Source organism: Hyperoodon ampullatus (genome assembly GCF_949752795.1).
Source record: "Hyperoodon ampullatus genome assembly, chromosome: 7".
In the NCBI taxonomy this organism is placed as follows: Eukaryota; Metazoa; Chordata; class Mammalia; order Artiodactyla; family Ziphiidae; genus Hyperoodon; species Hyperoodon ampullatus.
In genome coordinates this window covers 96,699,802-96,716,169 of record NC_136920.1, presented here as the reverse complement: position 1 = coordinate 96,716,169, position 16,368 = coordinate 96,699,802, and the positions used below count along the sequence as shown (strand labels likewise).

The 16,368-nt window shown below is 46.4% G+C and overlaps 1 protein-coding gene across 1 annotated transcript in view; it reads left to right on the top strand.

The window, feature by feature from the left end:
• Positions 1-4,209: 4,209 nt before the first annotated feature.
• The window catches only part of CEP164 (centrosomal protein 164), a 71,017-nt gene continuing 58,858 nt past the window's right edge, over positions 4,210-16,368 (top strand). Inside the window, exons 1-3 of the mRNA XM_079707484.1 lie at positions 4,210-4,306; positions 11,333-11,435; positions 14,439-14,550. Coding sequence (XP_079563610.1) covers positions 11,354-11,435; positions 14,439-14,550 — 194 coding nt within the window. The 5' untranslated portion in view covers positions 4,210-4,306; positions 11,333-11,353. The remainder of the gene's footprint in view (positions 4,307-11,332; positions 11,436-14,438; positions 14,551-16,368) is intronic.

Sequence of the window (16,368 nt, the reverse complement as noted above, 5' to 3'; positions counted from 1 at the left end):
AGCACATTGTAAATGCTCAATAAAGGTTAGCTATTAGTGTTATTACCACTACAACTTCTGAGAAAAATGACATTTACAAAGATAAAAGATAAGTCACAGACTAGGAGACATTTGTCGCACAATAAAGAGACAAAGGGTAAATGTCTATAATATACAAAGAGCTTTTACAAGTCAATAACCGCCCCCCACCCCACCTGCCACCAACAACTTGGGGAAAAATGAACAAAGAATGTGAACAGGTATTTGATAGAAATTCAAATGTCCACTAAATATATGAAAAAAGTTCAACTTCATTAATAGCGAAAGAGGGACTTCCCAGGTGGTCCAGTGGCTAAGACTCCGCACTCCCAATTCAGGGGGCCCAGGTTCGACCCCTGGTTGGGGAACTAGATCCCGCATGCTGCAACTAAAAGATCCCACATGCCACAACTAAGACCTGGCACAGCCAAATAAATAAGTAAATCAATATTTTTAAAAAAGTCATCAATAGTGAAAAAACACAATTAAAACAATATTTAGATAACATCATCAGAATTTTTTTTGCCTCTCACATTGGTAGTATTTGGTGTTGGTGAAGGTGTTGGTTGGACTGTAAATTATTCCATTTTTAGAGAGAAATTTGGCAATGTCTATTAAAATGTAAAAAATGTAAACTCTGAGCGTGTCACTTCTAGGATCCTATCCAACAAAAATCCAACAGTATTTCAGCACTGTGTACAACATCAAAACTCTGGAAGCAAAAAAAAAAAAAAAGATTACCAATAGGGACATGAGACATTCAATCAATTGAATCTTATGTAACCATTATAAAGAATGGAGTAACTTCTTATGAACTCACCTTGGAAGATGTTTATGACATGTTCAATGAAAAAAGCACAGGGACTTCCTTGGTGGTCCAGTGGTTAAGACTCTGTGCTTCCACTGCAGGGAGCACGGGTTGGATCCCCTGGTCGGGGAACTAAGATCCTGCATGCTGCATGGTGAAGCCAAAAAAAAAGAAAGCCCATTGTAGAACAATATGTACATTATGATCTCATTTCTATAAAAATTAAAAAGTATGCACATGTGCATATACATGTATGCATATAAATTTATATCTGCATAAGAATTAAAAAGCCTTCAGCAAAGGTGGGAACCCAGATGTCGACAGTGGTTTCCTCTGAAGTGTGGAATTCCTTCCTTCCTTCTTCTGCTCATTCATTCATTCAGCAAATGCGTTGAAAGCCTAATACATGTTAAAGGCTGTTTTAGGCACTGTGGACACAACAATAAATAAAATAAACAGCATCCTTATCTTCATGTAGCTTACATTTTAATGCAGGGAAACAGACAATAAAGAAATAAAATACATTGTATTTCAGATGGTGATATGTGCAATGGGGAAAATAAAGCAGAGAAGGAAGATGGAAGGGCAATTTGCAATTTTTTTTTAATAAACTTACCTATTTATTTATTTGTTTTTGGCCGCGTTGGGTCTTCGTTGCTGTGTGCGGGCTTTCTCTAGTTGCGGCCCACGTGCTTCTCATTGTGGTGGCTTCTCTTGCTGCAGAGCACAGGATCTAGGTGCATAGGCTTCAGCAGTTGTGGCTCGCGGGCTCTAGAGTGCAGGTTTAGTAGTTGTGGCACGTGGGCTCAGTAGTTGTGGCGCACGGGCTTAGTTGCTCTGCGGCATGTGGGATCTTCCCGGACCAGGGCTCAAATCCGTGTTCCACTGCATTGGCAGGCAGATTCTTAACCACTGCGCCACCAGGGAAGTCCTCCCAATTTGCCATTTTAAATAAGGTGAATTGAAGGTATAGAAAGAACATTTCACATCTTTTGAAAAAAATGGTGGGATTGAGTGTTTGTCTTTCTTATTATGTGGATGGTTTTCTGTATTTTACAAGTAAACAGGATGAAAAGACGAGAAAAAGTTATAACAGTAAAATTTCTGACCTGGGGGTAGGGCATAGTTGAGACTGATTTGGTTTTTTCCTCCCCCATCTTTAAAAAAATCACGCCTAAATGCTCTTTCCTGATGGCAAAAGATAATCTACAATGTGTGAAATTCTCAGTTTCTCTTCCTCACTCATTGGGTATATTACTGGCATATCAATTGGTGGGTCATTTTTGTTATTTTCCCCCAAAGACTTGCTTTCTTAATTATGTTTGCCTAAGGGCATTTAAAAATTAGTTTGCATTTCTAAGTACAAGTCTATAGGGAAACCTGATAAAATGCAAATTGCTTATCTGTGTGGAGTAACCTCATTAATCCCATAGTAACCCTTATTTTATTACCTCTCCACATTAGAGAGCAAGGGACCTAAGGAACAAAAGGTAAGAATTTTGATGGCAATTAATGTCAACCAGATTGATTGCAAGTTTTCAGACAGGGGGATAAAATCTGCAAATGGTTTTTTGAACCCTGATTTTGTGCAAGGTCTGTGGCGGATGAACTGGTGAGCTCTCAGTGTCCTTCCCAGTCTGCTCCCTTGGCTCCTCTGTGAGACTTTTAAGGTGTGTGGAGAGCAAGGGGGAGCAATGATTTGTCCTCTGCAGGCAGCAAAAAGGAAGTACAGGCAGAACTGCCACAGAAAAGACTTGACGTTAAACATGAGGAATACCTTCTGGATGTCTGCTTTGGGATCCACGGGAACAGCAGTCTGAGTTCCTCATCCTGGGATCAGGCCCTGAGTGGTGCTGGGACTAGTTTCAGGACTTAGCAGGAGCCAGTCGCGTCCCCACGACGGAGCCTGCCAGGAGCTGCTCCAGGCGCTCCATCCTCCTCCCCAAATGACTAATTTCTTCACTTTTCTGCTCCCCAGTTTTCCCATTAATTTAATGGTCAGAGCTGTCTTTGCCGCTCTTAACTTCTCCTGGAGGTTGAGGACGTGTAAGAGAAAGGAAGATTTGCCCTCGTGCAAACAAAACTAAAGCCTTTTAAATTATATTAGTAGTAACCCTTCTGCCAGGCAGGGTTTGTGGAGGGGCTACACACTGTCATTTTTTCCTTCTTAAATAGACTATTGGAAAAAGTTATGTCACAGCTTCCCAGGTGGCGCAGTGGTTAAGAATCCGCCTGCCAATGGAGGCAGCACGGGTTCGAGCCCTGGTCCGGGAAGATCCTATATGCCGCAGAGCAACTAAGCCCGTGCGCCACAACTACTGAGCCTGCGCTCTAGAGCCTGCGAGCCACAACTACTGAGCCCGTGCGCCTAGAGCCCGTGCTCCACAAGAAGAGAAGCCACCGCAATGAGAAGCCCACGCAAAGCAAAAAAAGAGTGGCCTCCCGCGCTCAGCAATTAGAGAAAACCCGCGTGCAGCAGCGAAGAACCAGTGCAGCCCAAAATTAAATAAATGAATAAATAAATAAATTTTAAAAAATAAATAGTTATGACAGATATTATTATACCCTTCTTGCCTGAGCCCTGCCCTCTGGTAAAAAAGATGGACCGTGGTCTCTCTTTTTTTTTAAAATTAATTAATTTATTTATATTTTTGGCTGTGTTAGGTCTTCGTTTCTGTGCAAGGGTTTTCTCTAGTTGCGGCGAGCGGGGGTCACTCTTCATCGCGGTGCGCGGGCCTCTCACTGTCGTGGCCTCTCTTGTCGCGGAGCACAGGCTCCAGACACACAGGCTCAGTAGTTGTGGCTCACGGGCCCAGTTGCTCGGCGGCATGTGGGATCTTCCCAGACCAGGGCTCGAACCCGTGTCCCCTGCATTGGCAGGCGGATTCTCAACCACTGCACCGCCATGGAAGCCCGGACAGTGGTCTCTTAACTCCTGAGCGGGTACTAACCGATTTAGTCATAGCAAATGGGAGTCTTTCTTTTGTTTATTAAAGCCTCGGTGGGTTGATTATTGAGGATCAGTATATTATTCACCTGATGTTCATCATGCTACTAAAAATGATGACCAAAAGATTGTCTTAGGTAAGTCACGTTACTGTCGATACTCTGAATGATCCTTTCCTGCCCGGGAAGAAATTCCCCTCATAGCTAAATTCTGACTCTCTTTTAACCCCTTGCGGAGCCCCATCAACTATACTGGACTACCTCTCCCATCATGCAATGGGAAAACGTGCACATCGCCTCTGTGATCCGACGGGAACTTTAACCAATCCGATGACAGGGCTCTCATTCGGCGACCTTTTGATTCTGGGTAGAGGCGGGACTCTCAGTTGCTAGGTTCGTACGCTTTCCGGAAGTGGTTATTGACCGCTGCAGGGCAACACCCCGGCGTCCCTGGAAGCTGGGAGCCCGGGTGGTGCTGGGGAAGCTGCGCAGAGCCGCGAGCTAGCGCCCAGAGCCTCCCGGGGTGGGGGACAGGTGAGAACCCCCTGGAGGGAGGGTTGGGTGGCTGGGAAGGGAGGGAAGCGGGAAAGTCGAGGCACACTCGTGTGCCGCCGAGCGGGATGTGCATGAGTGTGGGCGGGAACTGAAGGAAGAAGTGAAGATGGAGCGGCCAGATCAGTGCGCCTCTATCCAAAATCTGAGTGGCGGAAAGGCCTGGGCTGGAGTGCTGGCGGGGCAGTGAGAGCGGGCACTGGGCCACGAGTGTGAGCTAGCAGGGGCGCTCGTTTATTTGTCCTGTTCAGATTTAGTGTGTAAGGCCGGCCTTCTGAACCCTGCTTGAACATTTCTCTTGTGGGGAAGCTTCCCCCCATGTCCGAATCGGGGCTGGCTCAACCTTTTGCTGTCTTTTGGCCAGCTGCGGAAGTTAGTAAGTTTTTTGTTTATATTTTTTCCTTTCCTTGCATTGATTCAAAAATCTACCGTCTCCTTGTGGAACCGCGCTCCTCACTTGCCTTCCACGACTCCTCTCTCTCTGGGGTTTCCTAACCCAGCCCCCTTCATCAGCCTTTGCAAGCCCTTACTTTCTGTTCACTACACTCCATCTCTGAGCGACTTCACCCAGAGTTTCAGTTACCATCTATTTAACGGTTACTCCCCAAACTGTGGCTCCCGCCAGACCTCTTTTCTTGAGTCTTGAGCTCCGACTTGCTTACCGATCATCCCACCTGAATGTCGCCCCATCCTTCCTGGTCCCCCAGATCTGTTCCTCTTTTGTAGTTCCTGTCTCAGTGAAGGACTTCACCCACTCACTCCGTCAGCCATGTCTGCACTTGGAATTCATTCATCTATTATAATATATGCAGCAACATTTGTTGGCCATTCCCTATATCTAGGCAGAATGCTAGGTGGGGCTATCGGGCAAGGCATAGAAGTGAACTGATCATCACAATATACTGCTTTAAGTGCTCTGATTGTCCTCCTGCCTCTCCCTTACCTGCTGCAGACATCAAGTACTGTTCTTTTGCCTCATAATACACCTGGAATCTGGCCCTTCCTTTCCATTCTCACAGCCACTGACAGTTCATAATTTCTTGCTTTTTTTTTTTTTTCCTTTGGCCACCATGGGGATCTTAGTTCCCCAACCAGGGATCGAACCAGTGCCCACTTCATTGGAAGCACAGAGTCTTAACCACTGGACCGCCAGGGAAGTCCCTAGTTCATAATTTCTTGCCTGTGTTTTGAGGATACCTTTCTAAGTGGTCCCTCCGCGTCTTTTCTTGCCCTCCTCCAATTAGTTCTCACACAGCTGTCAGAATCGTTTCTAAACTACAGGTCTGATCAGGCCAGCCTCCTTTGTGAAATCTTGTGATGGTTCCTCATCATGTCAGGATATAGCCTCATCCTCCCAAGCCTTTTATTATGTGCTCCTTGCCTTCCATGGTAGACCTCTCTCTTGCCATTGTCTCTTGTGCGCCGGTCACGTCAGAGTGGTTAAGAGCTCAAGGCTTTGGAGTCAGATGGATGTGGGTGCATGCATGTTCTGCTGTGCCATTTACTAGCTGTGAAACCTTGGGCAAGTTTAAAAAACTTTTTGAAAACTTGCTGAGCCTCAGTTTTCTCTTTTGAAAAATGGGGATCATAATTTCTGCTTAGCAGAGAGGATGAGGTGTGATGATGTATATATAGCATTAGTACAGTTCTTGGAACATAGGAAGTGTTCAGTGAATATAAGCTTTTGTTGTCATCATTAATTCTCTGCACCTGCCGTATACTCTCTTCTGCCTCTTTGCCTTTGTGTAAGCTGTGTCTTCTGCCTTAAATAACCTTACTCCCTTATCCTGGTGAGCTCCTGCTTATCCTTCAAGAACCGTCTCCATGGTCCTCTACTCTGAAGTGCTTTTCCTGATCTTCCAAAGTAGGGTTAATTGCCCTCGCCTTTGTGTCCTGTCGTATTTTCTGATACTTCCCTTAATGCACTTAACACACTATATAATCATGTATTTACATATTTGGCTTCACAACTAGGTTGAGCTGGAGCGTTATCAGGCTTGTGGCCGTGACAGCACAGTGCCTGACCCATGGTAGGTGTTCAGTAAATGGTTATTGGATGTCTGAATGGCCTTAACTTATATTCCCTGGTACTAGCTTTGTCCTCTAGAACAATGTAGACTAAGCCCTTTAAATAAATGAATGGTAATAATAACAACTAACATTTATTGAGGTCTTACTATGTTTTGAGTATTTTACGTGTATTGAGTCATTTCATCCTCACAACCCTTTTAGCTAGACATTGTTATTATCCCCATTTTATAGATGAGGAAACTGAGGTAACTTGCCCAGCTGGTAAGTGGCAGAGCTGGGATTCGAAGCCAAGAATGTTCCCAAACCTGTGCTCATTACCACTGCATAATCAACTCTAATGTCTTCCACGTTCTCCTCAATGCCTTCTCCAGTAAATCTTTTCTGGTGGTGAACTTTCTTTATAATTGTTCAGGCAGGGTGGAAGAAATAAATATTCAGGGAACCCTAAGTATGCATATACGTGTGTATGCTCTGTGAGTACGCAGGTGTGCAAAAGCTTTTGGCTATGCCTGTCAAATTAGACCACATTCACAGTAAGGTAACCATAATGTCGAGAGACTGGGAACCAGTGGCATGTATTGAAGGGAAGGGAGCTGGGAAAACCCGGCTTGGAGTAGTGGTGCCTTGGGTGCCCTTCGTGGGTCCAGAGGGTGGAAGAGGGCAAATGGGAGGAAGTTTCTTAGACATAGATTTTTGGCTTACGAAGAGCAAGACCTTTTCATAGTTAAGGATGATCTAACTGTGGAATTGGCAGTAGCATCAGTAATATTGCTAAATTTATTTAACAGGTTTTGTGTACCAGGGACTGTGCTAGGCACTGTACAGGTATATATTATCTCATTTCATCTTCAAACAACCTTTTGATGCAGATTATCATGATGGTTTGAATTACGTACATGAGGTTATTGAGGCTTAGAGAGGTGAAGTACCTTGCTTAAGTTCACACAGCTGGTAAATGAGAAAGATGGGATTTAATTCAGGTGTTTCTGGCCCCCAAACTGGTGCTTCAGCCACTATGCTCTCTGGCACTTAAAGCATAGAGAGGAAAGATTCGGCAAGGGAAGGACAGTTGGACCAGGGCTCTTATGGGCTTTTTTTGCTTTTGAGATTCTTTGGTTGTATATTAGTGGTTTAGAGCAGTGACCAGTCTCCTACGTTTACTTAGCTTATTTTAGGCTTGGTTGGTAAATGCAGAAGGAGGCAGAGGCATGACCCTCAGAAGCCCGTGGCTTAACAGGAGAGGTGGAACACATTCCCATAAAAAAGGTAATGCTGAGAAAAATAGGCCTATGAACAAAGGAAAACTGTGTCCTTTGTGCTGAGGTAGTTCTAAGTAGACAGGAGAGGCCGGGGTTGGCCAGGGAGGGCTTCCTGGAGAAGGTGTATGAGCCTTTCCTTTTTTGCTAGATTCTGGGATTGGCAGGAGACGGATGAGGACAGTTGGGGGATCCTTCCCCACAACTCCGTGGCTCACAGTGAGGGTCAGGCCTGGTGGCATGCACATCTCATCAGGTTTCATCCCATCTGTCGGTAAGTGCTGCATGGACTACCACGTTGACGGTTCTGAAGCCACATCTAGGGTGCCAAGATTGACAGTGATGTCCTTCACGGTCTCAGGCCTAGAGGGAAACGTTAGGACGTGTGCCATGTGTTTCCTGAAGCTGATCTCAGGGCTGCTTTCTTAGATGTCTCATCTTACCCCTGCTCACCCAGGTTATCATCACCTCTCATCTAGACTGGCTTGTGGTTTCCTACCTAATCTCTCTGCAGCCACTCTGATTTTCTTCTTTTCCAATCTGGCCTCCATTCCTGTCTGTATTTCCAGTGGCTGCCTGAGTAATCTTTTCAAAATATGTATCTGGAAAAACCCTTTCCTGATTTCCAGCTCTCTTATTATAAAAGCCAAGTTCTCCACATGGCCCGGCTTCCACCCACCTGCCCAGCATCATCTCCGACTATGCTTCTTCTTGCTTAGTGTTCTTTCCTGTTGAAGGGCCTTTGCACGTGCTGCTGCTTTTGTTAGAACATCTTTTCCTCCTCTTTTTGTCTGGTGAATACCTCCTCATTCTTCACTTCTCAGCACAGGCTTCATCTAAGTCAGGCTCTTTTCCTTCAGAGCTCTTACCTCATTTAAAATTATACACTTCTCTGTGACTGATTGGTTTGTCTCCCTCCCTCACTAGACTAGCTCCTGGGGAGTAGCAGCTGAATCTGTTTTTAATCACCATTGTGTCTCTAGCGCCCAGCAGCAAATAAATACTTCTCGAATGAGTAAATGATCTCTAGCAGCCATTGAACAAATGTGGTTTCTCTTCCACCACCTTCCTTATTCCTGCAGTTCCTGCCCTTTTGGCCCTGTCCTTGCCTATATCTTTCCTGAAGCCAGGCAAGGCAAGGAAAGAAGGTAGACTATAGCCCACCCGTATTTTAATTTTTTTCTGGCAGAAGATTTGTTTGACATTTGAGTAATCCAGGAATTTAGATTTTCCACATTCTTCCTGACCTTTAAATAGTTAAACATAGATGGTTTAGTAAATAGCTAATTAGGCATTTTGCCGGGAGGACAGAGGTTTTACCTGCCCCCTGCTTTCTGGAGATGGGATGTATCTAGGGATAGGTAACATTTTTCAAATGCAGAATTTCTCGAATTCTCTGAGATGGTTGGTACAATGCATTGTATAGATCACTGCCTGTTGATTTGAATAACGTACAGCCTGATGTTCAGGCTTCCTGTGCTTCCTGCGCTTCCTACCTCCCCAGAGATCCTTTCCCTTTTTCTTTCCCTCTTCTCCCTAACTCAGAGGATTAAAGATTCCGAGGGCTCCTTAAACCTCCAGGCTGTGGGCCACATCTCCTGCGCTGGTTCTTGGTCCTTTTCTGCTCTGCTTTTTCCGCGTCTGGCCCTACTCATCTCTGACTGTATGTGTGGAGGCTCAAGCATTATGTCCGCAGGTGTTATAGGTTCTTAGGGGATGGAGAAGATTCCCACTTAGGCTTAAGTACTGCAGGGAAGAATGCTTCTTTAGCCTTTCTTCCTGAGGCACAAAGTTGCTGCCTGGAGGTGTCGTGGTGGGAATGAGAGAGTGCAGAGCCTGGCTCCCTTGGGTCCGGTGACTGACAAAGGGAACCATCTTCTGTGAGCCCTAAGGCAAGACGCCTCCCTTGCCCATCTGTCAGCTGCCAGAGTGCAGAGAGGGCCACGGGAATGGCCCCTCAGAGATCCTTTGTGTTTATCAGGGGCCCCTCTCCAGGGATCTTGGGACAGATTCAGAGTCACCAGGTCTTGCCGTTTTCTGAGCACTCATTACAGGCTGCCTCCCAACCTTCTTTTTGACGATGAGGTCTTTTTTTTTTTTTTTTTGGCTTGCCCCAAGGCATGTGGGATCTTAGTTCCCAGACCAGGGATCGAACCCGTGCCCCCTGTATTGGAAGTGTGGAGTCTTAACCACTGGACCGCCAGGGAAGTCCCGATGATGAGGTCTTTCTGCTCACTTCCTCTGCTATCTATGAGGGCTGTGTCATGCTTGCTGTCCCGGGTGGAACTGTGACAGTGTCTGAAGAGGTGGCTACAGGAGGGGTCAGGACCTGCTCCTCCAGGCTCCCTTCGGTCACACCGGTGTGGCTGCCACTGCCTGGTTAGGGAGGCATTCTGAAGGGCTGTCCGTGGCAGCCACTTTACAGGGTGACTTGTCCCTGTGTCATCGGGCTTCAACGTGGGAGCTGCTGTAGGGGAGGGGTGCATGACCTGGGGTCCTGAGGTCGTTGTAGGAGTAGGGGTGTGAAGGAAGGAGCAATTCTAGAACCGCGCCAGATTGTCAGTTGAAGAAGGTGGCACCGCCCCGTCCCTGGAGCTAGGAATCTTGGATTCAGGTTGGATTCCTTTCCAGTCTTCTGCCCACCGCCCCCGCCATGCCCCCCCCAACCCTGGTCCTATTAAACCTAACATCACAGCATCCCTTGTGTCAGTCCTTTCTTCTCCATTCCCACTGCTTCTGCCCTAGTTTAAACCCTCATCATCTTTCCCCGGGACTGCAGCCTCCTCAGTGGTTTTCCTGATGCCAGTCTCTCATTTCTCCAATCCGGCCAGGCCACTCCTGCCAAAGTTCTCATCCTAAAAAAAGGCCACTCTGTGTCACTTTCTTCCACCAAAGCCCGCAGTGGCTCCTCTCTGCTGCAGGGCAGAGTTGAGGCCCTTCAGCATCATCCACTGAGATCACCATGACCAGACCCAGGCCTGGCTTCCACCCCGGCCCCTGCCATGCACGCTGGCATCGGCTCCCCAGACCACCTTGCCTGACATGCTGTTCCCTCTGCCTGGGATTCCTCTCTCCGCTGTCAGAACTCTTGTCAGCCTTCGGTACCCAGCTCCTTGACAAAGCCTTCCTTCATCCCCGCAGTGGGAGTATGTTACTTCTGTGTTAGTACTCCCAGAGCAGAATGTGTTTTTTCCCTTCCACCTTCTACTACTGTTGAAGCTGTGTACGCTGCCTTGCTAGACTGTAAGCTCCCTGAGGGCATTGTTCAAGGTAAACAGGGACATGCAAACAGGGCTATGTGTTGGGACAGCGTGACTGCACCTGGGGTACATTGGTATATGGGAGTGTGTGTGCTGCTAGTTATTTTGGTGTCTCACTAGGGTTTTCCAGCAGGGGTCCTAGACTGTTAGTTCTTACTCCTGTTTGGGGGGGGGGTAGTGTATGAAGTCAAACCCTTGAGACAACTGGGTTTCCAGATCGTTTATGGTCCACAAGAGTATTCAGCAGGGCTTTGGGGGGAGATGTGTCTAAGAACTTTCCAGGGTGCAGAGGCTATAAGGCCTGAGTTCTGAGCCATTGGTCCCACCCTCCACTCTCCCTGGCTCAGTTGGCCTGCAGGGGCTGGTCTGGCCCAGGTGGTCCATGACCCAGCTCCACCTTTTCCCCTTCTAAGCTGGGGCACTGATTTTCTCTTTGGGTGGGTGGTGTCTCTGGGATCTAGGCGTTCGAGCCCAAACCAATCATGGCCGGAAGACCCATCCGCATAGGAGACCAGCTGGTTCTGGAGGAAGATTATGATGAGACCTACATCCCCAGTGAGCAAGGTAAGAGGCCTGGGTGTACTGTAATAGTTCTTTTAGGACAGTTATTATGATTTATTTTTGTTCTTCTAATGCAAAGTATGGTACATGCACAGAGTTGCTCAGTGTATTTGGGTTAGATCAGGGGTTGGCAAACTGTAGCCCACAGGCCTAACTTGGCCTGTTGCTTGCTTTTGTAGCTAAAGTTTTATTAGATAACAGCCATGCTTATTTATGTCTTGTTTATGGCTTCTTTCATGCTATAGGAGCAGTAGTATTGAGGAGTTGTGACAGAGACTATACAACCCACAAAACCTAAAATATTTACCATCTGGCCCTTTACAGAAAAAGTTTGGTGACCTTGGGTCAGATCAGTGATTAACTTTAAATGAAAATGTAGTAGAGGATATCATGAAATACAGTATATCCTGAGGCCAGGGGAAACCCAATTTCTTAAGAACAAACTAAAGCTGTGTGGTTTTTTTTTTGTGTGTGTGTGTGTGTGTGTGTGTTTTTAAAAAAACAACAATAATAACATTATTAATAACAATAATAACAAAATTTATTGAGTGCTACTGTGTGCCAGTCTCTCTACTAAGAACTTTTCATGTATTTCCTTTTCAACCCTCACAGCAACTCTGTGAGTTAGATACTATTATTATCCCCATTGTACAGATGAGGAAACCAAGGCACAGAAAGGTTAAGTAACTTCCCTGTAGTCACACAGTTTACTAATCAGGGCAGCTAGGATCCACACCTAGGTATTCTAGCTCCAGGGCCTACACTTTGAAGCACCGTACTATTTTGGGGCGGTGAAGATTTCTTTGAATTTCTCATGAGTTGTGGACCTGGATGCACAAATTTTGCTTATAGTTCAGATGGTTTGCGAGCCAGTTTTGGGGAAGAACTCTTGCGTCTGTAGGAGTCCGTGGATCCCACATTAGGGTAGGATAGGATTTGTTATAGCATAGGATTTTTGTTTGTTTGCTGTGTAGAAATTTTTAATCTCTGTGTTAAATTTATCAGTCTGTTCTCATATGGCCCCTGAATTTTGTATCATAGTTAGAAGAGCTTCCCTGCTCTCATGTTGTCCTCAGGTTTGTCCCCACACTCTTCGTGGCATAGCTCACCTTTCACCCACTGGTTGAGTGCCGCCTATGTGTTTTGGGGTCTACTTTTTCTTCTGTTCCATGGGGCTGTCTGTTCATACGCCAGAACTGTGCTCTTAACTACTGAGGCTCAGTAATAAATTCTAGTATCTAGTAAGGCTGAAATACCCTCATTCCTCTTATTTTTTCAAAGTTTTCTTGGTTATCTTATCTGCTTTATCTCCCCATGAACTTTAGAATTACCCTGTCTTTTTCTGGGGAGGGCTGTGTATTGGGGAACTGTTGGTATTTTAGAGAAAACTGTGTCAGATTTATGAATGAGCCTGGGGAGGATTGACATCTCTATGCAGTTAAGTTATGCATCCAGGTCAACCTGGAGGTTCCTATCAAAGAACATCTATTCCTTTCCGTTTGTGTCTTTTTTATGTTCTTCAGGGGTGACTTAAAAAGTTTTCTTCATCTTGGTTTTGCACATTTCTTGCTCAGTTTATTTCTTAAAGATTTTATTCTTTTTGGTTTGCTATTATAAACGGGGTCTAACTTTTTCTAAGGCTATTTATAAAAAACTCTCTTCTGCTCGGTCATGCGTAGACATCCTAAGCTCGAGCCCCCATTTTCTCTTCCTGGACTTGCAGCAGCTTCCTAATCAGTCTCCTGCTTCTACTGTTGCCCTTCTCCAGTCTGTGCTCCACTTAGCACCAGAGTGATCTTATAGTGTAGAGCAGATCATATCAGGGCTCTGCTCTTCATAATCTTCCATATAATCTTCCATTATGCTCAGCAAAACGCCCTTAGTGGGATGTGCAGGGCTGTGCGTGACCCGGCCCTGCCACCCAGCCAGGCTCACCCAGCACCCCTCTCTCCTTCCCTCTGCTAGTCACATGGCCTTTCTGACGGTCCCCAGACAGGCCAGGCTGCCACATGTCACAGGCCCTTTGAACCTGCTCTTCTGCCTGAGTCCTCTTTCCTCGGTGCTCTGCATAGCTGGCTCCTTTGTTTCCTACAGGATTTAGTTAAGTGTCCCATTCTGAGAGGTTTTCTGACCACCCTTTGTAAACGACTGCCCGTCCACCTTGACAAACTCTGTCTCATACCTCACTCGCTTCCTTCATTACATTTATCAGAAGCCTTAATTCCTTGCCTATTTATCTGTTGATGTCATTACTGGCTGTTTCTTCTACCAGCATGTAAGCTCCATAAGGACAGAGGGTGTTTCTCTCTTAGTCAGGGCACATGGTGACTGGCACATAGGGGGCACTCAAAAAATACGTGTGAAATTAATGAACACATTAGTCCTTGGCCAACCAAATTTTGCCTTTCCTAGTCCCCAGGTATGTCATCTTCCAAAGTCCTCCACTGAGATGACCCATAAAGGATATGGTAAAGGGTAGAGGTGAACAGCCAGGTGAAGAGATACATAGGGCAAGGTCTGAGAGGGTCCCAAGTGCAGGAGCTTCTGTGCCAGTGGAGCTGGGGTGTGCCCCCCTCCTTGCACGTGGAAGTGCCAGAAGCTCTCTGAACCCCAGAGTTTAGGGATTTTTATGGAGGCTTCGTCATGTATGTATGATCGCTTATTAACTCATTTTCCAGCCCCTCTCCAGAGAATGAGGGGAGAGGCTGAAAGTTCCAAGCTTCTAATCATGGCTTGGTCTTTCTGGTGGCCAGGCCCCATCCAGGAGCCCACCCAGAGTCGCCTCATTGGGACACAAGACTCTCCTATCACTCAGGAAATTCCAAGGGCTTTAGGAACTCTGTGTCAGGAACTGGGACCAAAGACCAAACATTAATAGGAACGGGGGCAGAGCCAATATATAGCTCTCTTATTATCTCCCAAGACTGACTGATTCTTCCTTCTTTGTATCCACCCTCCTCCCACCCCCACCTCTCTTACCTTCCCACCCTCCTACCCTCCTTGCAGAAATTTTTGAATTTGCCAGAGAGATTGGTATTGATCCCATAGAAGAACCAGAGCTGTTGTGGCTGGCACGGGAGGGCATTGTGGCCCCACTGCCTGTGGAGTGGAAACCATGGTGAGTCAGCACGGGTGTCGCCTTCTGGCTTGGCCTTTGAGGCGGAGGGGGCCTGACACCGGAGATAGCTTTAACTGGCCACCTTTTGAAGCCTGTCCTGCAATGGGCCATCCCTCTGCTGGGCCGCCTGATGCTTTGGGCCTGAGCCCAGGCCGCCTTGATGGTCCCTGGAGGGGTTCAGCAGGGATACCCAGGGTCCCAGGATCTAAGCTGCCGCCCTGCGTCAGCATCCGTTTTGGACACACGGAGGAGGTGTCATTGTTATCCTTTGCAGACTGAGATGGAGAGTGACAATACTGGGACCTCCACAGTGTGTCCAGAGTGGACGCTGGTGCTGGAGAGGTTTGAGTGAGGCTACACAGACTGGCAGCGGTTTCTGTCTCCTTTGACAGCCCAGCCCTGAATTTGTGTGACTTGTGCATGAGTGGGCTCCTATTTCCAGTTTTAGTTTGCGCTCTTTGAACTGTGAGAGCAGACACTCGCTCAGCTTATCTCAGGGGATCAGAGGTTGATGGTGAGGGAACAGACTGGCCGAGGCGGGGCGGCCGCCGCCTCCCCCCGACCCTCCCCACGCCAGGACTCCCACTCCTGGGGGCGCTGCTCTGTCGTCACCACCTGCACGGAGCTCTCTCCACGTGGCCTCCTTACGGTCGGTGCCCCGAGTTTACTTCCTACCGTAGCGTGGGATTTCCTGTTTCTCCCAAACTAGCCCCCAGATATCTTGGGGCGGAGGGTCGTCTTTTCTGCTGGGATTGTGCAATTTTGTGTACAAGGTATAATTATCCTGTTCTTCCCTGAACCACTTAATGCGTTGGCCATGCTTCAAAATGACTGCAGTCGTAGCTTTACTTATCCCCGCCGCAGGGTCCTAATCCTTCCAGCTTCTCCTCGCATGACGGGCTCCCTGTTCTCTGGATCTTTTTAGCCGCCTTTCCTTGGACCTTCTCCAGGTCATGACATCTTTCTTCTACTAAAGCCATCAGCACTGCACCCAGTATTCCAGGTGCTGAGGACTCACGGTTGTGTTTATAGGAAAAGTTTGTAGGATAGTGGTTTCTGTTTGGTTTCCAATATCCACCCTGATAGCCACATTTGCCTTATCATTAATCTCTTTTTTTTTCTTTATGTTTTTAAATCTGTATATATCTGTGCTGTTCTGCTTTTGGATACACTTTCTAATTAAAAACCACATGAGAAATGTAATCAGAATAGTACCTTAATGTGCACATAATAAATAAATGGCTGCAGTGATGTAAAAAGGAAAAAGGGTGATGGAAGGAAGGAACTGTCATCGACTGTGGCCCAGCTGTGTGCCAGGGTCATGCCAGCAGCCCTCAGGTACCTGCTGGTGGTAGCTAACGCTGCCTCATCCCATAAGGAGAGCATGAACTATTCCTCACTTTTTAAAGTAAGTCATTGAAAGTTATGTATATGTGTCATCTTTCATCCTTACTCTCAGTCCCATGAGTAATTGCTGTTAGTTGGGGAATTCCTTCGAAGTCTGGATTCTCTCTTCTCTTCCATTAATATGTTTGTCTACCTTTACACCAATACTGTACTGTCTTTTTTTTTTTGCAGGTAGAAAAAAATCACAAATTTATTACATACATACATAGACATATATAAAAATACAGGCAGATACTAACAGAGATCTTACAGCTTTGCTTTTAAATTTTAGCCATGAGACAGGAATGATAATGCAAAACTCACTAGTTTATAAAGAACAGTTGGATACAAATTGTGTTTCTGGTGAATGGTATTAGTTAAGGTGAATTGCTCAGATGGCTTAAACTTTTTACTAATATCTGCGTAAAAGAT